This window comes from Aulostomus chinensis, chromosome 10 (genome assembly GCF_037954235.1).
Source record: "Aulostomus chinensis isolate RoL2024-O1b breed Wild chromosome 10, RoL_Achi_v1.0, whole genome shotgun sequence".
Classification (NCBI taxonomy): domain Eukaryota; kingdom Metazoa; phylum Chordata; class Actinopteri; order Syngnathiformes; family Aulostomidae; genus Aulostomus; species Aulostomus chinensis.
In genome coordinates, this window is record NC_141329.1 from 11,423,720 (window position 1) to 11,449,163 (window position 25,444).

The 25,444-nt window shown below is 40.7% G+C and overlaps 1 protein-coding gene across 2 annotated transcripts in view; it reads left to right on the forward strand.

The window, feature by feature from the left end:
- Positions 1 to 25,444, forward strand: part of usp2a (ubiquitin specific peptidase 2a) — a 45,855-nt gene that overhangs the window by 11,629 nt on the left and 8,782 nt on the right. For both annotated transcript variants that reach the window (XM_086216027.1, XM_086216026.1), the window contains exon 3: positions 1,252 to 2,077. In XM_086216027.1, the coding sequence (XP_086072153.1) occupies positions 1,316 to 2,077 (762 nt within the window). In that variant the 5' untranslated portion in view covers positions 1,252 to 1,315. The remainder of the gene's footprint in view (positions 1 to 1,251; positions 2,078 to 25,444) is intronic.

The following is a 25,444-nucleotide window of genomic DNA, read 5'->3' on the forward strand; positions in this document are numbered from 1 at the left end:
CATACAGCAGCCTGCTTTGCTTGATGAACCACAGACGGGGGTAACCAGCAGTGCTAAGGCAGGCATGAGGCTTTCATCTTATTGGTTACGATTAGGCCCTGCAGTACATAGGCACAGTCATGACACAATATTATCAGAGGCATGAAACTTTTTGAGTCATCCTGCTAACAGAGAAACCAACACTGGTAATCAAATGATGTTCTTGGCAGAGGTAATAAAGATGCATCATACTTTAATCCTCTGAATTTAGCCAATTCACCATCCCTGTGACTGTTCAGACAGGTTTAGGCAAAATAACCCAAACTGACAGAGATGTGAAGTAAAAAAGTAAAAAATAGGTTAAATAAAATGAGTCAAAGCACAATGACCTGAAAATAGTGAATGAATATTATTGATAACCAAATTGATCATAGAATATATCATTAGTTCAAGCATACCAATGTGTTGATATGTATTTCATATAGCTTTTCATGGTACTGATTGGTACTGGTAAGAAGTTTTGTATCACAGTGGCCTTGTCCTCTGAACTCAGGCACCAAATTTGATGAAAGAACTCATTAAACAAGGGGTGGGTAGGTGTGTGTGTGTGTGTGTGTGTGTGTGTGTGTGTGTGGGTGGGTGGGGGGGAATGGAGCCTATCCCAGCAGCCTTTGGGTGAAAGGCAGGGTTCACCCTGGACAGGTTGCCAGTCCATCTCAGGGTCAACACATAGAGACAGACAACCATTCACACTCACAGTCACATCTACAGTCAATTTAGAGTATCAATCAGCCTCATCCCCTCTTGATGTCTTTGGACTGTGGGAGGAAGCTGGAGTACCAGAGAGAACCCACGCAGGAACAGAGAGAACATGGAGACTCACACAGAAAGACCCCGTGCCTGAGCCGGGACTCGAACCCAGAACCTTCTTGCTGTGCTTACCACTGCACCACTGTCATCGCCTACAGAACAATATACAAAATAAATATACACAGAAAGATCCCATGCTCAAGCTCAGGCTCAAACCCAGAGTGAGAATATTATTGAAAAAGAGAGTTTGTATTTTTTAATGTGTTACACCGGAAATCTGGTATATTTCCATGACAATATTACAGTCATGTACATTCATGCATCAGTGTGTATCTCTGAAACAGATAAATGGTTAGTGATGCAAAGAGAGATGTACTGCTGCCTAGGTTTTTGCTGTAGTCTACTATTTCATTTGAGCTGATGTATTAATCCGAAGTTTGTGTCTTTTTTCTCTGGCTGCAGTCGATGCAGTCTTCCAGAGGCTGTCCTTTCCTGTGGCTGAGAAACCAGCAGCAGCAGCAGCAACATGTCCCACGTCTCCTCCACCGCCAAGCGTTACGCTGGCTCCTCCTACACCAGCCACTACAGCTCCTACAGCTCCTCCCTAACCCCCAGCCTTAGCTCCTACAGTGACCGGGACAGGCTTTCCTCCTACAAGTCCCCCACATCCTCCTCTGGCTCCACCTCAGGTTACTCCTCCTCCAGCTATCTGAGCGGCTCACGCAGCCGTAACTACAGCACCTCCTCAGACCCTGACCGCGACCGGGGCCGAACAATCCCACGCACTGATATCCTTGGAAGCAGCAGCAGTCGCCGCAGTGAAAGCCTCAGCCGAACTCCCATCAAGAGCTACACAGGGTCGGGGCTTAGTGGGGGGTCCACCTACACTGGCTACAGTTCCTACTCTTCGGCCCAATCCAGCTACCTCCCCTCTTCACCGGTGGCCTCCAGTATCTCGCTGAGTCGGCGAAAATCCGTATCCCAGAGTGACTTAAGCAGGGACCTGGCTTCACTGGGTCTCAATGATGTCTCCTCCTCTTCCTCTACCCCACCTTCTTCATCCAGCACCCTACGGAGCTACCGCAGTCGGACCAGTGATATTGCCGACTCGTATGGCACTAACTCCCGCCAGGGCTACTCAGGCCTTTCACGGAGCTCTACTCAGGAGGCCCTCTCACGGAGCTCTGCCAAGGAGGCCTTCAACAGCAGCAGCAGCAGAGCATTAAACTCTTCAATGTGGGAGCCAAGCAGTAATGGGCTATCTAACTCTCCCACCAGGGAATCCACGGTAAGAGAGTGTCTGCTGTTATTGCACATACTGGCTTGATCTGTGCAGCTGTAATTAGAAATGCACAGTCACAAGATGATCAATAACCAGAGGCTGAGTGCAATTACTGTATAGCTGCAGTCACCCCTGTAAAAGCTAACTTATTTCATTCATTTCACACATGGTAAGACCCCACGATGCTCTGGAGCTACTAGTAATACCATTTTTAACCAAATGGGGGCACTATTGTTTAAATAATTTTCACACGAAGTCCTGTGCAGAAATAAAACAATCACATTACACTTCAACATACCTTCAACATGTCCCTTCTTTGTAATAAGAGCACACAGATCAGTAGTATGCAAACTGGAGGTCATTATTTCAGTGTATGTAAGTAGATCCATCATTATTTTTCAAATGAGCTCTTAACTGTGGACACATAATGTCCCTCAACCCAGCAATTAGCTACCTTACACGTCTTAAGGAGCTGCTGGGCAAAGATGAGCTTGGTTCATCTCAGATCTCAGTATTAATGACCTGAACTTCCCCGATGCAGGGCACAAAGCACAACTGACCCACTTCCCTTCTGGATTAGTCCTGATAACCACTTACATGAATGAGAGAGGGAGAGGGGCAGGAGGGCAGGAGGGCCGAGGGAGTTTTGTAATAACGTCTGATCTGACTGGGCTTTCAGTGAATTTAAAACAGAATTACATGAATTTTTTTGTTTTAAATTATCAAGGTGCAGCTCAGTGATTATTACAGTACAACTGTCAGTATTTGCGTAAAGTGATACTTCACCCACATTTCTGTCCATCATCAACCATTGCTGACATTACAGCCTGTTACAGTTACAGAAGGTGTATTTTCCATCCATCCATCATTTTCTTCCGCTTATCCTGTCAAGGGTCGCGGGGGGGCTGGAGCCTATCCCAGCATCTATGGGTGAGAGGCAGGGTTCACCCTGGACAGGTCACCAGTCCATCGCAGGGCCAACACATAGAGACAGACAACCATTCACACTCACAGTCACACCTACGGTCAATTTAGAGTATCAATCAGCCTCGTCCTCTCTTGATGTCTTTAGACGGTGGGAAGAAGCCGGAGTACCCGGCTCACAAAGATGTTTTTTTCACTGTTGCATCACTTATTTGTGATTCCAGATTGCAGGAAGAACCAGCTATGTATATTTGGCTCGAAGCTAATGGCAAGTGATGGCTAACAAAAATGTCCGTTTACAAACTCGGACTTGTATCATCCCGTTTAACTACATCTCTTTTATCCAGCTGTATCCTCAGTAATTCACAAACTCTTGATTGGGATTTGCCCAACTTATAGGATAAATAAGGATAAATTGCATTACAACAGTTGAAGACAGCATTCCTACTTTTGAAGCCATCTACTCCATGTTTCACAGAGCTAGAATTTGTAGTGTTATAGTTTAGACACTGGGGGTGCTAACGCCATCTGTGGAGATAGAGTGGGTACACATTTGGTGATGAGTGAACTTTTCAGGGGAACAGGATTTAAAAAAGTCTGGCAACCACCATTCAAATATAACTCAAGAGTTCAGCACGCTCGTAGGGTTTTCAGCTACTTGCAGTAGATGAAAGCAAATTCAACAGTTAAATCTTCCAAATGCCACTGTAAAATTCCTGATCTCCACCAAACAGCAATAAACAACTTTCTTTTATTTCTTCTGACAAACACATACACAAAGTTAGGGCATATTGGGTCTTTGACTCTTAGGAGTTTGGTTTCAGTACCTCCAGCAAAGCAACCGTACTGTTTGTCCACAAAAAAAAACTACATTCAATTCAAAAACCCATCATTATCTTAAAGGCCTTGCTTATGTTATTCTGTATGTGTGCATGTTGGTCATTTTAAAAGTTTGCTCAAAATTGTTAAATGCAAGCTAGAATACAAAAACTATGCATGTTTGACAGTACAGTATCTCAAACTGTAGTATATGACAAGGTTTGTTTCACAACAACAGCTGTCTGGCCTTGTGACCAAGAAAGGGCTTGTAAAGAAATAGAATTAAATATCATGCTAAAAAAGACTAATTTGTCGTTTGCAGACACTAATGAAATGATGTACCATTTTATAAGCTGCAACGTATAACAATGAGACATTATGTGCCGTCTCAATGGTACAGATTTTAGGCGTCAATCATCTCCAGGCAAATTTAATCACCCCATTCCCCCAAGATGGGGCACTGACATAGCGGCAAGTTCCTATATGCCTAAACGTGCGTCCAGAAATAGTGGGAAAATGGTTGATGGTGAATGAAATCCATAAAAATGTCAAAGAATGTTCCATCTTGCAATGTCAAAAAATATTCCTCTATCTTGTAATCAGAATCTAAACCAACAGGGGTCTTCCCTGGGCCACCCCTGGTAAAACAGTCGGGGATTCCATTTTTCTATCATCTTAATGGCAGGCAAACACAAATTAGAAGGCACTCAGAGAGCGCATTCCTGCTAAAGCAGGATGGTGTGATTAGAACTGGACCAAACTCTAATCAGTTGTTCGTCAACCTAAGTTCTACCATCCTGCAAAAAGACAGCTAATATTTGGATGGATTTTATTTGTTTCGTTGCTCTAATGATCCTGATATTTGACTTACATGTGATGGTGTGGAAGTAGACTTGTCCCATTATGTTCTGAGTAGTATCCCTCACCTGAAAATATCTCTCTCAGCACATTTGTACTTGCAGTATTACCAAACACAATGGGGTGTGGCGCCCTGCATGTGTACTGTATGCATCATAAAGTCTCATCGAGAAGTCATATGATGGTGATGCTACAGTGTCATGTTTATTGCTTGGCTAGTTTAGTTTAGTGTGTTAGTGTGTGTGTGTGTGTGTGTGGGGGGGGGGGGGGGTGCTGTGATGTGTGCTGACCAACGCATTTGGCCGAAAATGTCAGGAATGATGTCATGAGTGATGCGCATCACTACGACAGCCGTGACCTCTCATCGTGCCGTATTAGGTTTAGCTGTGTTGTATTTTACTGGCATTCAGTATGATGACCAGGGAGGAGAAAACATTTGTTATGACGACATTCATAGAATAACAAGACATTAAAGCATATAAGACAGTCAGAGAAGATTTCTTTCAGGTTTTTTTTGCCTGCAGTACATAATTAGCACAAATAAATCGATTACACATACAGTAGTTTTCATCATTTTTTTTCATGCCAAATCTTGAATCTCACAGATATTTAGATTTTATTCTCTCCCTCATACAACAGAGGAAAAGAAATGCTAACATTTTGAGACCAGTTCCCCAAATCCTTCAAGCTTTGCCAAATACTGATCAATACTAATCAACCAACCACTAATAAGTTAATCAACCAATCAATTCCTCGCTCATCATTTGTATTGCCTTACTCTGTAAGCTAAAATTGTTCACATGCCGTGTATGTATTTTCTTTCCCACTTCTTTACCTCTAATTCCACAAATATTTTTATGTATGAACATGAAAATAATTAATATGTTTTTATTTTGACCTTAAGGATTCCACACCCTCACATGTGCTTATATAATTCATATATATATATATATATATATATATATATATATATATATATATATATATTTTTTTTTTTATATATTTGTAAAAACTAGACTGAAAACTAAAGTAAAATAAACTAAACACATGTACAGTGTTGTGTGTTAATTGGAATTTAGAAAATTGGATCAATACTGATGCCATTACCAACTCTTCTCTCCTTATTGGTTCCTGACCAGTATTCAGTGTGAGAAAAGAGCAGTGCACAGTGTGGAAACACAAAAAAAGGACATTGCTCCCTCAGCCTTTCCCTTGGCATAATGTAGACTCATGATATCAATGTCCTGCAAGGAGTAAAAGTCCAAATAACATGCTGGAATTGGAATTAGAATAAGCTTGGGGCCATTTGATATTCATTCGCAGAGTAAATGATACCATTTCTTTAAAGATTCTGGTTCTTGACTCTCTGAGAACAGCGGTGACTGGAGATAGTGGAATATATTAGGACTGTAGCTTTTTGTGAACATCAGACTTTGTTTTCAGCTTCCTCATTTTTCAAAATTTGCAGAACGATCAGTTTCTGGTTTTATGCATGTGTAAAATATTTAAATTCGTGGTAGAGCTCGAATCAGAAATTCCCATTGATATCAGCAGTTTTGGATTTTATTTGGTTATCCTAAAGTATTGTCTTATTCTTCTTATGCCTTACTAGATAGAAGCAAAAGACACACCTGATATAACATGATCAAGAGTTTCTTTGTGAATGGGAAAACGGACTGTCGTGAGTTTTACCAATAATATAAACACAAGAATTCAAAATAGCTTTGGCATAGCAAGCTGAACACATTCTTGATAATACCTCAGAACTCAAAAAACAGCAGCTGTTGATGCCTCGTGGTCCTCTTCAAGTTATGTCTTGTGTCATTATCGTGCTTGTTGTCAAGTACATTGAATGTTCAAATTTCTAAATCACGTTTCAAAAAGGGAAAAACATCAGCACACTGTCTCCACTTATGGCCAAAGACCTTCTCCAGGTACTTATCTGAATGAAAAGTGGTATTTGTGTTTATTAAATATCTCTAATATGCCGGTGGAGACAGTGGGTGGTTTTCCTTTTTAATGTCTTCACCACCCACAGACCTGTCAAAAGGCATATTCAGGTGTGCAGAAGTTGTTTTGGTGACCTGTAAATCAGATTTCAGGGAAAAATTCTCATGATGTAACCACTAAATGGCTTTATTTCTGTGTTGACACTGTCATCCAGAATTTAAATCTTTTTTTCAAAGCCATATCGGGGAACTTTACTTCGAAGGCTCAGCTGAAGGCTACTCTGTAATTGCTTTTTTGGCTGTAAATATGGTAAATAAATTATTATGAGCATCACACAACATGAGAACAATTTAAATATTTATCTACAAGTTAGCGGAAGTTTAACCGGAAATAGTTGTCTCTGCTGTTACTGTTTTGGTTGTAAATAAGAAGATAAATTGTTCTGGACATGTGATCTTTTTGATTCTCATTACATTTGGGAAGTCACCTCACAATTAGATTGATTATCCATGTTCAAGTTAGAAGAGGGCACACCATATCTGCCCGTAGGACATGAGCAGTATGGCTCATACACCCACGCCATGTAGTGTGAAATTCAGAGAGATTTATCTGGCTCCAATGAGCTTAATGAATAGTTTGTGAACTCTTTTGGCACAGGAATGGAGATGTAATGCACTAAAGCTTTTAAGTAATGCAAGACTGAAACATGTAGCAAAACCGAATTAAATTTGTGATTAAGGAACTACGAATGAAACCAAAATAAAGATTCAGTGGTGTTTCACCTAGAATGTAGAGCAAGGTGTTTGTTGGCACAAACCTTTTATTCACACTTTCCACCCTTGGCACCAGCGCCCACTATAAGTCTCTACACTGTAAGTCAGGGTGACATGCCTGTGAAAGCTGTCTTGATTTTTCCCCAAGTAGACCCGTCTTCGCTTTGTGTCTAGAATTTCTATTGAGTCAGTTATATTTTTAGGCTGCCTTACTCTGTTTACCACTTTGGCGTGGCAGATTTAGCCGGAAGAAAACACACAGGCCGGTGCAAGTTGGCATGGCTGCTTTGTTTTTGCAAATAGGGCCAGTACTTTAGTTGCTCTGTTTTATAAGCAGTTATTATGGGTCTGCTTAATTGGTGCGGTTTGTGGGTCAGTGTGTGGCGTGACTATCAGGACGGCTATTTTAAGTTTTCACTAAAACAGCCAAGTACTGTTGCAATCCCATGGATCCTGCTCAGTCAATACATTGACCTTATTTCAAACCGTGGCGTAATATTTTGACAGAGCTAATAGTCTCATGGTATCCTGTTGTCCTTCTATCCATCCATTTCCTAGATGTTTATCCAGGTCAGGACCATAGTGGCAATCAGGCAATCAGAAGAACTATCGTCACTCCTCCACACACTCCACCACAGAAATGACTATTTACCGTCATCTTTGTACTTTTTGAACAGGTGTCATACCACCTATGTGCCTGAGCACTGAGACACTCTCAAACTACAGATTCTGTCACACACTTTTGTGCAGTGAATCGAACCAACAGTTGTTGTTGTTTTTTTTTCTTGTTTTTTTTTTTTTTTTCTAAATCTCAGCCTCTCTGGTCAGTATCCAAAGATCATAACTATAATTGAGGATTGATGAAGTCTGAGGAATAAATCAAGAGCTTTGCAATGTGGGTCAGCTTCCTTCCACAACACAGTTGTATAATGGTTCCAATAGCACCAGCAGTCTTACTTGTTTTTATTGGGGGTTTTTTTCTTGCCACAGTGGAAATACTGAACGTGGAAGTTTAGTCTTGGTGCTTGTTCAGTCATTTGACAACATAAGTAATCCTTCTGTTTGGATGGAATTTTTTTCATTTTAGTTGTAATGGAGATGGTTCAGTTGTCGTCATATGGAATAAGTAATGAAATGAGTCATGTCATAGATGGGATATAGGCTCAGGAAGATCGGAATATAGTGCCAGTACTTACTGGATGGTTAAATTCACTGAACGGATGTAGGAATGATGTTACTGATCCATTCCTTGACTTGTGCTGGACCATGACTGTAACTTGAGTCATCACCAATCCATACATTTGCATAAATTGCTCTGGAATGCACTTCAATAGCCTTTCCAATAGCCTCATGATGTATCCTTAAATGTAATGCTGAAAAGAAAAAAGTAGGATTCAAGAAAAAAGCTCTAATAGTATCAACATCAGATTTTTTGGTGTAACTGAAAAAAAGTATTGGAATCCAGTAAGAATTTAAAAGCTGTTGATCTGTGCACTCCAATTATCGGTATTTTGGGTATAAATGTGTGAAGATGAAAACTAGACAAAAGCTGGATGAGTTCAAATGATTTTGTAAAATCAAAATGTATACGTATCATGGGCTGAATGACTGAAAAAGACAAAGATATAGGATGTCCAGTTCTGAAATATCAGAAGACTTCATTCTGTTCTTGAAACCTCCCACATGTCCTCCTGAACTCCAGCATATTTGGACTGAGATGATGACAGAATGTAGCATCAGTGCTAGTGAGAATACTATGTTCCTTGTAGGAATGTAGACTAAGGGTGGTACGCAGTGATTAGACATGAATATTGTGTGTCAAAGAAGAGCCTGTCAGCCTATTTAGCCTAATTTAGCTTAGGGAATAGAGAAGCTGTCCCCTGGTACTTGTCCTCTGACTTCTCCTAGATAACACCGCTGCTCAGAGACTGCTTTTGACCCATTTGAGCGGGATCCTCAACTCTTTAGCATCAGCATACAAACAGTTACACTCCTCTCCCTTGCAACATTGTAGTTTTCCAACTGAGGGATTTAGACACTCTCTCTCTCTCTCTCTCTCTCTCTCTCTCTCTCTCTTTCTCTCTCTTTCTCTCACGCACGCACACACACACACACACACACACACACACACACACACACACACACACACACATTTGGCCTGGTGATGGAATGTGTTCCTTAGCTATTTGTTGTGTACACACGCCTGAGCCTGGGTCATGAAACTGTTGCTGGGGACATGTTGCACTTCTTTCGCCCTACGTATCAGTTCAGTTGCAGTAAACCCATTCAGTCACATTGTACTGACTTGGTCAGTAACTGATAATTTCAAGGAAATGAAAGAAAAGGCTTTCATAAAATGGTATACAGCAGTCTCCTGAGCAATCGTGAGATCAGATCAGAAGACAATGCTGCATCCTCTTGAACTTATTTCTTAGAAAAAGCTAAAAGTCCTCACATTTGGTCAAGTCTATAGCCTTGTGTGTTTGCTCTTTTCTGCTTGCGGACCCTCAAGGACTGGACAGGAGTTGAAATGGAAAGTGCTTTGGGCCAATTTATTTATAATTACCCCGGACACACACGACTGCAGTTTCAGTTTGTATGGCACGTTTAGTTTAATTTCTGCTATGGTGTTACGATAGTGGACAGCAAGGAATTGAGCTAAAAATACAAGGTTATATTGACACTGCACAACTAGAGTTATAATACAGTGTTGAAGGAATGAACCCTACAAACCTGGAAACAAGAAAGCATTTTAACATTTTTGCTGCCCCGTCTCAAAGTCAATGTTTTGTTTTTTTTAATGTTTTTTGGTTAAATGCCTGAAATAAATCTGTAGTTCACACTTGCATGAGATATTCTGTCCTAAGGTATCCATCAGTAATGACCTCACTCGTGAATTTAAAAAACAGTTGCTAACACGTGGCTTAAGAAACAGCAAATGTCATCACAGAACATAGCATGATATGTTGCCGAAGTCAGTGTGTGCAGCATAGTTTGCGCATTGTCTAAAATTTGCATTTTTGCTTTAAAAAGGATAAAAGTGGTGTTCATTTGTCACAACATTGTTGCCATACAACTTATTTTCAACGATAGTCCAGAAGCCAATGTGAAATCCCTTTGGCTTTTGGTGGGGGGAACCCCATGGTGACGCTAACTGTCATTCCTAAACTGAACGTTCCTCTCCATGAACAGCAGCGGCATGATTTGGACTGTCAAAATATACCTCACCTTCCCCGAAAGAGATGCAACAACATCTCCCCAACGTGTCATGGCGCTGTCAGTTTCATTCAGTCTTGTTTGTCATTTGACCATGGTGGTGAACACTGATCCAGCTCGTGTGTTCTAAATGTTACATTCCAAGAGGTTAAAGAAGCAATCAACAAGTTATGCAGTGCCAAATGACCGTGACATGTCATCAGGAGGGCAGAAAAAATACAATAACACGATATTTATGAGGTAAATGCTGAAAAAAGCTGAAATGTAAAAAAAAAAAAAATCTTTAAAGCTGGAGCTGAAATAAACTGAAAGGAGAAGAAAGCTGAATACCTTTTTTTAAAAGGCAGAACATTTAGAAAAGAGTGTCAGGGGAGTGTAGTGTCTTTAAAAAGGTGTTAAGAGTGAGCTGAAAATTTAAATAAAGTATTAGTTTATGGAGCTGAAAGAATGAAAATGTACCGAAGCAAAATAAAGATTAGTGATTTATCCTTTTTTAGGTGATTGTTATGGGATTTTAGCTTTTATCAACCCCATTTCCAGCAACCCGTACTAAGCTTTTCTCAACAAAGAAATCATATCAGTTCACCACTATTTGATGAAGATAAACAAGCATTTCACGTCAATTCACAAGAGTTATTCTTGGAGAAGAAACAAAGATTCGAAAAGATTCTCAGACACAAAAACAATTACATTTTGAAAAACGAGCAGGTTTATTGAACTGAACTTCAGCATGGACAATCAGCCAGTGATGTTGATCAGTACAGAAGGAATTCCAATCAAATCGCTCCCCATTAATTACTCAGGTATTTACAGATAGTGTGTGACAACAGGTTTGAAAATAATAGAATTCATGATGGCCCCATATATGCCCAATAACTGGACCTTGAAATTGGCATAAACGGATTGCAGGATTTTATTTGTTTTTTTTTTATTTACACCAGTTACGTGGAAAAGCTTGAAATTGCAGTATTCTTTCATTTGCTGTGTTTTTTTGTGTAACAAACCGCCTACTGCCTTGTATAAATCTTAACCAGTAGCATATATTATGTGTAGTTTTCCGTCATGATGCTGACGGCAGAGATGACTAGTGTCTGCTCGGACCTCAAGTGCCTCAGATTGTTGCAGCAGCAGCAGCAGCAGCGTGGAGGAGAGGGGTGGTCTCTGACGTAGGCAGCGCGGCTGGAGGCGGCCAGTGACGTTTGTTGTAGGCAGACCTTTAGCCCAGCCTCAAGGGGCGGACCTCCAGTGCTGTAAAACGGAATGCGAGCACAATTACGTGAGACATTTATCCATCTTTACTGACTATTTCGTGCACCTCCGAGGGATGACACACGTCGCTCTGGTGTCATATCTTTTTTCGAAATTTTACTTCGTGTAACCTGTCGGATTCATATGATAATTACAGGTTAGTGTAAGCAGAGTTATTTAGAGGTGGATTCGGCGTGATTTATGTTCATCCTGAATGAATGATAGCAGACTGAGAGGCTGTCAGAGTGAAGCATCCAGTTTGCCTCCCAGTCGTAGACTCCAGACCAGCACCAGCACCAGCACCAGCAGCCGGGAGCAGCGCGCTCGGCTCTGAACGACTCGCACAGCTCGTCGGCTTCATTCCTCCGCCGGTATGCCAAGCATGCGGCAGTCCTACACTGTAACCGTACCAGAGGAGCCACCGGCAGCCGCTTTCCCCTTTCTGAAGCAAGACATGCGGAGAAAAAGCAGCGTGTCCGGCTCGGTGCTGGTATCAACTTTCGTGGGGCTGCTGATTAACCAAGCCAAGGTAAGAGTGAGTCTGACGCCCCGTTACATCTGTTCTATCTGACACAGTCCGTAAAAATATCACTATTAAATCGTTATAAGAATAGCGGTAACACTCAGTAGTGGTTGTTTTGAATAACCGCATTTCACCACGAAAGTAGCAGTTTATTGTGTGGCACCTGAATACTAGCACGGTTGGTTCTAAGCAACCAAAGGTTGTGAAGCGGGTGCTGACTGTGTGACAGAGGCTGGTTTCGCGATTGGTTTGGAAGAAAACGAGCGAGAATTGGAGGCAGCGTTTAAAATAGTGATGGAAAATGATGTCAGGAGTGAGTCATTTAGAGGCAGAGGTAAGCCGCTCTCTTAAGCCGCTGTCCTCCACCGTGCCAGGATCAGTAGGCCCGCACTAGCAGGTCACCGGTTACATAACCGCCGTTTAATCCTTGTCTTAGGCTACACTACTACTGCTCTTATGTGTCCCATTGTGAGCTTAAATGGAACTAGGTAAAGAAGTACCCATCACGGACCGGCACTTTCCATGTAGGCACAACCAAGTGTACAGACAAATGTACACAATGTACAGAATTACCATCTGTTTTTGCTCACAGACAGTAGGAAAAAAAAAAACTAAAGCGGTTAATATTTTGATTTTCATCAGCAATTAAAATATGATTTTTAATATTAGAACGCTAATATTTTTTTATCTCCTCAATTTTAGTGAAAACCCCATTTAAATGATTATGGTGGGGTATTTGCAAATGAATACAAACTGTTTTCTTAGGTCTGTCAAATATATGCTAGCAGGACATCTCTGCAGCGTGCAGTTAGCCTTTGGAAATAATATAACTCCCTGTCATTAGAATATTGAAATTGGAATCAGAAGTGAGAGATTAACTAAATTGTATGGAAATCAGCCTAGTCTGTTATTTCTGTTGTTGTTTTCAGTCTTATTGTCTTGGTGCTTTGTGCTGTTGGTAAAAGAGATGTTAAAGTGACATGTCAAATTGTCAGCCGCATTTGTCATCATATGAGAAAAAGAGGATTGACTTTTAGAGCCTTCCTGCTGCCATTGTGTGTGAGTGTGTGTGTGAGTGTGTGTTCCCAAGCTTCAGAGCATGTGCCATCTTGTGTTATGTAATGAAAAATCACATTAGAATACACTTTAGTGCTTGCCAGGCTGGGCAGCTTGGCACGCTTGATGCTTTGTTGTTGCCATCCACCTGCTCCTCCTGTCCTGTCCTGTCCTGTCATTGCTCATCATCTGTCCTTTACCCCCCCCCCCCCCAACCCCCCACTGTAGCCAGCATGGGAAGGGAACGTGTTCTGTTTTCCTCCTGGTGTGTGTTTGTGTGCATCTGAGCAATGTGTGCATGCACCTACGGGAGGGTGTGTGTTTGTGGTTATCTCTCAATATGCACAGCAGGCTCATAGCACACCAGCGCTGACAGCTGTAGGATTAAGGGGTGCTTTCTGCAGCAGCTCTAATGCTACAAATTGTTCACTATTACCAAGAATTAATGTTGAAATTAATCATTAATTTACCAGGGAGCAGAAAAACAGCACAAGAGTGAGCCCCAGTTCAAGCCTGAGATCTTTCTGTGTGGAGTCTGCATGTTCTCCCTGTACCTGTGTGGGTTCTCTCCGGGTACTCTGGCTTTCTCCCACTAGGTTAATTGGTGACTCTAAACTGACCGTAGGTGTGGCTGTGAGTGTTAATGGTTGTTTGTCTATGTGTTGTCCCTACGATGGACTGGTGACCTGTCCAGGGTGAACCCCGCCTCTCGCTTGAAGTCAGCTGTGATAGGCTCCAGCCCCCCCGCAACCTTTAATGGATAAGCAGTATAGAAAATGGATGGACCTCCTCCATGGGGGTCAGTGTTGCTGACATTTCTCTGTATGTCAGCAGTTACCACACTTGGTGGAGGGATGAAGTATGGGCTAAGGAGGTGTCCTTAACATTTTGCAGCAGATTAGTCATAGCACCATCCATAGGCAACAGGAAGTGTTTTTTTCAGTTTGATGTACTCCTACCTATCCTCCAACCATCTTTCATCAACAATACCTTAGCACCTGGGTGATGGGTTGCTGTGGAGACTGTTAGTTTTCATTTCTGTGGGTTACCATGGCGAGGTGGCCAATTTTGATATCTCACCATAGAACATGTAACAGTTGTAACTGGACTCCACATGGTGAGATCTTTTCCAAACTTCATATATTTAATAAGAGTTGCAACCTTCAGACATCTTCAAGGTGCATTAAAGTCATAGTCATAGCAACCGCATGTGGTTACAGGACATAAGGCTTATGTAACAAGCTTCATTTGATTTAAATCAAAATTGCAGTGTATTGTCTTCATGTGATATAAAGCAACCTCATACAGAGTGTGGTCTCTAATGTCACCCAGTGGATGTAGGAGTGCTATTTGCATGCATTAGTGTCCTCCCTCATGCAAAATACAATATTATCAGGTTTCACTATCATCTCTCTCTACACAAGGGAAGGGGTGGCGGGGCTTATCACCACTTGCAGTTTTAATTAGGGCCTCAGCACTAAAGTACCTGGGGATGAAAGTTGGCCTCGGGAGAGGTATGTGCTCTCTGAGTGCGTTCTTAGTTTATTGTTGCTTTCAGTCTTTTATGAAGCAGATATTCTGTGTAAAGCTTCACACATGTGAAGCCTTTATTTATTTGTATGTATTATAGCGTATATAATGCTATCAATATCAAAACAGAACGTCTGATTTTGATATATACTTGATATTTGTTGTAAAAATGTCAAGTAACGGTTGTCATTACATGGGGTCAGCATGTGTGTTGAGTGTTGGGATTAGACCTAGGTGTAGAGGCATCCAGCCTGGAGTACGATGTAAACACAGTTGTTAGCTAGTAGTTAACCTTTGATGGAGAATTTTTTTCCAAGCTTACAAATGCATACCAGTGGAGATGGGTGAAGATGAGCCGTGCTGTTACATAAGAAGCCTGTTGCTTTGTGGTCTTTCCCTCTGTGAGTCTACACAGTGCTGAATCTTAGCACGATCATCCAGGTGAGTGGGGAGTGCATCTTCCAAGGCTTTGACAGATGAAATGCAGCTAAAGGGCCGGTTGGCAAGTTCATAGGATCAGAGGATCTAGTTATTTCTCAGAAACACAACCTTTTTTTCTCAGGAAGAGGATCTTAATCTGCGTGTGTGTGTGTGTGTGTGTAAGAGAGAGAGAGCGAGACAGAGAGAGAGAGAGCTGATCCTTGGCGCCAGTTCACTAGACACTGGCTCAACAAGCTCTGATGAAGGATTTCATCCCTCTGTTTTTAGTAATAAATAGTAATAATGTTTCTCTTCCTGTTTTGGGTTGCTCGCTCACATACACACAGATGCAATAAGTGTATGTGAGCAAATGTCCCTTCTACTCACGTGGGAGAGAGGACTCAACAGTAGCGTAATGGGTAAGTCATAGAGAGAGAGTGAGATTGTTTATGATGTCCTGCCAAACACAGAGACAGGTCAGAACAGACTGTTCTGTTGCTCGCTGCTCTCATGCTGCTTTGCCAGCCAATCAGCAGTTTGGCATCCTGTGCTGCCAGGTGGACCCAGGCAGTCTGTTGCTGCAAGTGTGAAGTTTAGTTTACAGCTCAAGAGACACAAGCTGGGTGGGGGCTGGGGGGGACTGTTGTTATTGCTTTGGTGTTGGGTGACAAGTTATTATAGCATTGCCAATCAGGCAATATAAGGGATTATTCATCCACAATGATTAGATTACTGTTCCTGAATACAATGTTATCCCCTCAATAATCTTTAGGGTTCAGTTCTATGACAACATGAGAAAAAAATGGATTTCAGAGGATTTTTAAAATGAAAGTTGCCAACCTGTCTATATAGCATCTATATTTCTACACAGTGTTGAGGTAAATAATTGACAATATACTCATGGCATTCTCCCTATGTTTTTTAAAAGAACCTGAGTGGAATTGTTTGGGTAATTGAAGAAGTTCTAAGCCAAATATCTTCATGTTGAAGGTTCTCAACTAATCCACTAAATCCGTTGTCTACCGAAATAATTTTTCTGTTGAATTGCAGAATTACTTTCATTCCGATTCAGAATAATTTATATACATATATATATATATATATATATATATATATATATATATATATATATATATATATATACACACACTGTATATACTGTATATATATATATATACTGTATATATATATATATTAGATATATATCTCATCCATGTGAATGCATAAATAAGTACACTAACAACAGACATCAACATTCACATCAACAAACCAGTGACTGTGCACAGATTAACATGTTAGCAAAACATCAAAAACCATACCATGAAGAAAAAAATGAAAACAAAAAAACACATGGTAGTGCAGACTTTTGGTTAGGTAAGTAAGTATCTACCTGTTGGCTACCGTCAGCATTTCGTACCTCGATAGCAGAAGGAATGAATGAATTTGTGTGGCGATTGATTTTTATACTGGCACATAATAGTGCTGACCTGAGTGCATGAGTTAAAATTCACCAAAAAGTGCAGGATCAATTATTCCCTTTGCTTTCTGGACCACTGGCTTCTTTCAGAGAGAGCGCTGGGTTTTTTTTGTCGGGTTCCTGCGATCTTGGAACAGACCTTAACAGTGTTACTCAGACAATTTTTGTCTTTCTCAGACAACTTTCTGAACCAGCACACAAATAGCATACATAGCAGATGGATTTCAGAAGGCTCATGTGCACTCATTTATAGTTTGTTATAAGCTTCCTTCTGGGATTTCATTAGGCTGTATCACTTGTGCTGTGAGCTTGTTATTTTCCCACACCATCTCCAGAAGGTGTAGATTACTAAGGAACTGCTGGAACAGCAAGTGCACTGAGGTAGTCCATATCCAATGTTAAGCTCTTATTTGTTCTCACAGGAAGAAAAGCTTTTAGCCGCTAAACCGAGAACCTAGCATTTCCTAACATTTACAGCTTTAGACACTTTGTTAAGGACAGGACAGAAACTTCCAGGTAACAGGATGTGTTGAATTCCTGTTCAAATGGCAAGTAGACTTCAGTACATTTAACCGATCCTTTGTCTGGTCACCTTGTGATCAAAGTCAGCTGATGTCTGTTCGTGTGTCAGGCCTTCGTCATGCTGGATTCCTTAGATTATCACTGATGTAAACACTGAATGCGTGCTAGAGAGTTTAATCTGCTTGCTGTCGGCCAAAGTTCACCGTGTAGCAAAGTGAACTTTTGTCCAAGCAGAGGGGGCTTGTAGAATATATGGCTAGGAGCATGCATATGTGAGAAATGATCTTTCCCTGCCTTTCCAGAAAGCAAAGCCACAGTAGTTATTTTGAATTCCCCCAGCTTCTTCACCTGTGTCCCCTGCCCCTGCACCCCTCCATCCCTCAGACCAGCAGTCTTACTCACTCCTCGCTGGTTGCATGCCAAAGGGGCATTTCTGCAGTCTCTCATTTCCAGCTTTCAGAGGCAGTTAAACCTGGCCCCTGGAATGCTTTTTAATGTGACCCCTTCTGTTCCTGGAGCTCTTTCGCCTCAAAGGAGGAAGCTTTTTATAGTAACTTACCAGTTGCCCGAGGTGCTCGTGATGTTTATGAATGGAGAATTTATACAGTGTCACTTGCCTGTGCTGCCTCTTTTGTGTACAGTATGTATCAGCTCACATAGATACTGTAGAACCTCTGGGATCCTGAAGAGTGGGTGGATGTTCCCTCTTCAGGCATCACTTCTCCTTTCTCCCATTCTTTCCTCTCAGCCACTACACTGATTTCTGGGTAAAACCTTTTGACTGTATTAAATTAGACTGCGAAACACTTGAGAGATGCAATTGCTGGCTGACGAAGGGATGATGAATGATCAACAACTGGCTCCTGATCAACCACTAATTAACAATCTAGTCATTCACTGAACATTGCAGTCAAATTTTTAACATTTTCAAGGGCTGTTTTGTAATGACAAAGTCTTAATCTCTTGAATTGTATTTTTCAATAATTGTAATTGTGGGAAGGTCAACAGTTGGACAAATGGTGAGGATTTGAGATTATATGATGCATCTATTACACTTATTCTTGAGTAATTAAATAACTGTCAGTTATAATTTGTATTTCTGTATCTGCTTCTGGCTTGTGATGTACATATTAATTGTATTTGTATTGTTTCACTGCTATTTTTGGTTAGAATTAAAGTTATGAATATTTAGGTACTAATGATAGATTCTGTAAAGTAACTCTTCAGCCTAAAGCCCTTTTTAAATCATAGAATATTAAGATTGACTGTTGTATTACTTTGAAATAATGGTCTTTTATTTGAAATTCTATATGAGTACATGGGCAATTATTTATTGACTATAAAGGCTAAGCTAATTTATATCAGGAGAATGTAAGTGGGTTTACATGCTCAGTTAATGTCGATTAGGTAATTTAATTGGACTGCTGTCATTGTCCCAGTAGACATGGATGAGGACATATTGAATAATCACCAAACATGTTCACCTCCGATACGCTAGGTGCTGGTTGCAATAAAACTTTCTTTTAGATCAGCTTTTGCTTCATGCACCTAACAAGGCGGCAGCCCCTGTCAAACAGTGGAAGCAAAAGTCAAAGATGATTCGAGAGAAACCGAAGACTTCTTCATCTGTGGCAGCATAAAGTTTGCCTGCTCATGTGTCCAGAAATGGGCTGTTTCCACCATGATACCCTCTAAGCCCCTTTAGTGCTGACCACCTGGTTAAACACTGCAGCAGGAAACTTGAGGAACGCTGGGTGGATGTGAATACAGTTTGACTTCCAAGTCCGACCTTGAGAATTACAATTTGATGGCTTTTGGCTAATTCGTTGAGTGGTCCAGGATTTTTTTTAATTTATGTGACTGATCAGCTTTTCATGTCATCTTCATAGGACATTTCCCAACTTTGTCTTTGTTTCTGGACAGCAGCAACATGACCGCAATCAGCTGACATATCAGGGCAATTACATCAAAACGTCTTTCCATTTGGCCGATGACTATAGATGGCTGAGATGACTCTGCTCCTCTTTCACTGTTAGTCATAAAGTATGTAGCATTTGTTGTACCACCATCTTCTCACATAAATATGTATTGCTCACACCCTAGTTTATTTTCTCCACACCACTTGATGGAAATGTGCCTAATTCGCATTTCCTATTTTGAAACTTTTTCTAAGTTCCCCTAAAATTCACCTGACAGTCAAAAAGAAACATGACTACTGGAGAAGTGCACAAGAAGGCTACGGCACTATCAATGAATACGGAAGGAACAGTCGTGTTTTTCAGTTTCTCCTATGGCTAAAATGTCGGGTTTTTTCATCCCTCAAACACTCAGCTGTGGTTGCGATTTGATCGTATTTGATTGACAGGCCTAACAACCCATAAGCTGTTAGAGGATTCTTTCAGGATTTATAGAAGCAAGTGTTTTCAAGTAAGCTATGAGAGGGAGGTTATTAAAATAAAACAGGAACTAGAAGAGGTTTTGATCGAGCATGATATGTACGGCAAATTCAAAAACGTAACCGAAAATGCCCTTTGGCTTTCATGTCTTCTTTTTTTTTGTCTGTCTGTTCCTCACCCAATGTAGCCTTACTCTTATCACATGACTTTGATTTGATATACACTCTCATTAGTGGTTTAAACTGCTTACATCAGAAAACCACTGCAGAATTTACATAACGTGATGACTCGGCTGTGGCCTCAGTCACGCTAAGCTGGGATCATGTCATTCACACACTCACATTCATTCAAGAATCCTGTTTGACACACTGCTTAACAAACGCACATGGGATTGTAATCACATTGGATTTTGTGTCTATCAAATGAAGTGACAGTATGAAATTATATAATTCATAAATTTTGAGAGTAGCAGAGCTATTTCATTATATTTTGTATTTTTTGTGTAGGTTCAAGAATTTGGTTTGAGTAAATTTTCATTTTTAAACACAATGATTCATCTCTTGATTCTGAATAAGATGATGGATGATTTTTGCTGTTTTCCAATGGGGTTTAAAAGTAATCCTGGTCTAAATTCACAACTGCTACAAGTCAATCACCGCAAGATCTTCACCGCCTTAACACAGACACACACACACACACACACACACTCTGCTTTCCGCTGTGATGTCACAGTGTCCTCTAGCTTTCTATCCTGCAAAAATAACAATAGCGTTGCCACAGAGACAGAGCCAGGATGCTGTTTGGTTGACGTGACGTCAGCCAGGCTGGCCGTAGCATCAGCCAATGGAGAGTGGATAAGCAGGCGTTATTAAAAGCAAAGCGGCTATTTTTGGGATCGGCTGTGGCATTACTCAGCAGAGTGCAGCAAAGTCAGATGTACATATTCCAACACTGTGCGCGCTTGTGTGTGTGTGAGTGACCGTGTGTGTGTGTGTGTGTGTGTGTGTGTGTGTGTGTGTGTGTGTGAGGAGGGTATAAGTTATGAAATACAGTTTGAGGTAGCCATAGAGGATTTGTCCAGTATCCTGTCAAGCAGCTCCTGTTTGTGTGTTTATGTTATGTGACTACAGCTAGTGAAGTGTTCCTTTCACCACTGTGGAATTTACTGAAAGGAGGATTTAAATAAGCCATTGTTAATTAAACAAGTTTTTTTCCCCCCTTCCCCTCCCCTCATGTTTAACATGAGTCTTGCACTCTCTCCTTAATAAGTGACAGATGGCAGAGGTCATTTATATAATAGTAAAAGCACTTCCTACTCATCATTAAATAAACTGCAGGCTCACATTACTGATGAACACACTGTCAATCTGGTGATACTCTCTGTTGCCATGTTTCTCTTGGGATGCACCAACATAATGATGTCATCACTCGATAATAACATTGTTTTTGTTAACTGATGCAGACATAATCCAAACAGAAAGTCTCTATGATATGTATTATGATCCTATACTAAACACATGCTAACAGTAATGTTTTAAGCAAGCAAATCATGTGTTTACAGTATTGTTTCCTCGTTTAAAGTTGCAGCACTGCCATAGTGGTGTTAGTGGTGTTAGTTTTAGGCTGCACTTGAATTGTTTCTAGCTGGAATGAATGACTACTTGTTATGGGAGCTTTCATATGTGGTTTGGACTGTTAAGATGAATGACTTTGAATCAGCATTCATCCATAATTTCATATAAGCAATCAAATATGTTGCATGGGAGGGTACTGACAGATTAACTGATTATTAATCTTGCACTTTTTTAAATATTTCAACTTGTCTTGGTGCACATTTCTTATTTTCTTTTCAGCTGAAGCTGTAGCATGCTTGTGTTTTTAGCCCAAATAAGACAGGATTCTAAGATGCTTTAAAATTTCCAAGCACTTGAAAGTGCTCGAGTCTTGACCACATTGTACAGTTTATTAAGCAAAAATATAACTACTTCTTTTACATGTCAGACACAATATGCTCTGCTTTAGTTCACAGTATTAATTAAGGGCACGCATAATGTTGATTTAAACACCCAAGTTTTCACCTGCAAAATTTTCAACAAAAAAATGCCAAACAAATGAAAGATGATGAAAACCATGATGTAAATTCAGGCAGTGGGTTTATGAATTCTAAATTAAAAGTATGGGCCTGCAAAACAGTTTACAAAACAGAAATAAAGTCTGCTCCTTATACAGTAAACAGAAATTGTAACTTTAGTCTTTAACACCATTTTTAATAAATCAGGTGTCTACTTATTGGACTTTCAAAATAAGAAGAAATACATGAGAGATAATGAAAACCACAAAGTAAATACAGTCAGTATGCGAATGAAATACAAATTAAAGTATGAGCCTACAGAACATCCATCCATCCATCCATTTTCTTCCGCTTATCCTGTTAAGGGTTGCAGGGGGGCGCAGCCTATCCAAGTGCTTTTGGGCGAGAGGTGGGGTTCACCCTGGACAGGTCACCAGTCCAACGCAGGGACCAAAGGCAAAGTAGTACTGTGCTTCATGAAGAGCAGCTTAACCACAGGAAATGCATGTAGGGAATCCATGCTCTTCACAGAATCATCGAGGAACTGCCGAACCTCTTCCTCTGCTTTGCTTTTGTCAGTCCTGTTTGTCTTCCCAAACACAAAAAAAATCCTCATCTGAGCCATCAGTCTCAGAGATGGTGGTCATTGCAGCTGCTGGAGGTTCCTTGGATTCCAAAGACTGACAGTCACACTGAGTCTCGAGCAGATGTCCCCCAGCTGGTCTTCTGTAAGTCTTGTCAGTTTGGCAATGGTCATATATTCAAAACTCCATCTTGTGACACATGGAACAGCAACACTCATACTGGCAATATCCTGCATTACTTCTGCAGCTGCTGATGATCGATGTACTTTGTTCCATAAAAGCACACTTTCCCACTGCACTTTGGTACACTTTCCTGGATGGCCCTTTTGATGCTACTTTATCCCCCTCATTGGTGACAACCAGGTTGAGTGTGTGTGTGAGTGTGCACACCCTTGATGGGGAGGGTGCAGCTCCTCATCCCTCTCCATCTTCAGAACTGCGTCCATATCCGAAAATCTCATCCCATCTTCGAAGTCATCTGGTGCTGCCTCCTCAGTTGTTTCAGATTCACGGAAAGCCTTCACAAAGTTACTCCCGTTGTCTGTAACCGTGGCCTTTGCTTTGTGCTGAAACTTGTAGTCTGCATGTGTTTCACAGATTTTTGCTGCGAGGACATCAAAAGTATGCCGTCCCTTCACTCAAGTACAGGCCAGTGCTGCTGACTTGCCCTCATGAGTATCATCCTCAATCCAGTGGCATGTCGTACTAAAAAAACTTGTGTTATGTGCAGTACACAAGTCTGCTGTTGTACACAAGTGTCACTTTAAGTGTTGCAGTCAAGTTTTCTTTCATGGCAGCAAATCCCCACTCAGTACGCTGTGCTAGTGTCTTTCTGCACATGACTGTTTTGCCACCACTGATTCCCTCCATGAGCTTTTTGAATGAAGGCTGCTCAGCCAAGGAGAAAGGCAGAATATCATCAGTCACACAGTAAAATATCAGTCTACTAGCAGCATGTGCTGTGCTGTGTCCAAGTTCAAGTTTTACTTGAGGATGTGAGACCTCTTTTTTTGTTCATGTTCAGATTTACTAGGCTCGTTCATTCATCTCAGATGGACTGGTGTCTTCCTTGGTAAGATGCAAGTGTCTTGGATACTCCCTCTGCAAAAACACAAAGCACAAATTAAAAATTATACAGCTGTAGAGTACGCTTAATTTATTCAGTAACTCACTGACTAATGTAATAGTAGCAAGCCTACAAGTCTTGCTTTGTCTTATCTTATAAGATATTTTATTTTATCTATCATACATACATACACACAGACACACACACACATATATATATGTATATATATATACATATATATATAAAACAATAATAGGAATATCGACCACGGCAAGCCTAACAGGCACCAACTTTTATCACCAGCAAACCATAGCTACTGTTTAACAAAGCATGTCCCTCCCCAACCCTACACACCATATCAGCATCACCACACACAGTCTCAAAATATCTTTCAGAGGTAGTAGTTGTAGCAGTATTAACAACTAAAGTTGTATTAGTGGTCTTACCTTTAAATTAGAAGCCGAGTCTTTAGATGATGACAGCATTTTCACTGCTATAAGGCATAACTTGCACTGCACATTGGTGGTGTTTCCCTTTTCTGCTTGATATACGAAATAATGGTGAACTTTCCACCCAGTTAAAGCATTTTTTTTTCACTGGAGGCCATGCTGGCAACTGCAAGGTTTCACAGATCACTGTGCTGTGAGTCTCCTGAAGTGTCATAGTGGTGTGAGATGCAAGTCGTGTGTGACATGCATGCGCCACCTCTCTCCATCTCTCCCATTTTAAATTTAAATGAAAATATCTATATCTATAAATATCTATACATAATGACATAAAATGCATTAAAATTGTAGTTCTGCAAAATAATTCCAATTTGTGGTAAATGTACCTCTAATCTAATCTTTTTTTCTATAACTGTAGTGAATACAGTTACCTTATTTTGTATCATAATTACATAACCCTGTTACATGTATTTGTTACTCCCCAAGCCTATCTACCAACCACAGTGACAATGAGGTATGAGCCTGCAATCTCACTCTAAGCTCTGCTATTGCATCCAGAAAAGCTAAAAATGTAGGAATTTTCAGACTTTTAAGGGTGAGTTTTTGCTGCAGATGTCTTTTTTTAATAGTCGGTTGCTGCTTTACTCAGCCCGCAAGCCTTTACCAGCACTGTTATATAAGACGGTATGCTCTTTTACCTAATTTAGGGCCTTAAATCTAATTTATTCATATTTATCTGTTCCTATGAGTGTTTAGCTTTAGATTTGGCTCAGGTGAACGTACCAGGGTGGAGGTGGGTAAGATTGATTTCAGCAGCCACTGAGATCAGGTGACTGGTGTTGAGCTGGAAAACACAAGCTCATGTTCTGTTATGTTCTCTACCTATCTCAGCTGAGTGACGTTCAGATGGCTGAAAAGAGACGTGAGTGTTCGGGTCGACCCTCTAATTATCAAACTAATTTAGCAGTACGTGGAGCGTTGTGATGCTTCCAGATGGAATATTGCAATGAAGGAATTATCACAGCCCTAGTTGTTTATAGCCTAATTATCAGCTGCGTCCGCTTCTTAGTGGAGGGCAAAAGTGCATTCCTTATCCACCCCCGTGTTCTTTCTTACTTCTTCTGCTAGCCATTCAATTATATAACCACTGCACTTATGTAATGAAATTTAACAGCAGCATGTGATGACATAAGTTCTGCAAAGCGTTTAGTACCATTTTTTTTCCCCCTTTAATCAAGATTTCAAATCATGATAATGTGCTTCGCCAAGTGCTGTGTGAGCAAAAACGTATGTTTCATTCTTTCCTACACAGAGCATTAAAATGAGTCGAAACGACCGAACAGAAAAAAAAGTTTTGTGATTTATTTTGTCCTTCACTGTAATCCAGTTGTGATTGACAAGAAAAGAACTGCCGTTTTAAGGATAATGCTGGCTGGTAGATTATTCCTAGAAAGACAAACACACACATTAATTTGCATGTGTGGAGAAATCACA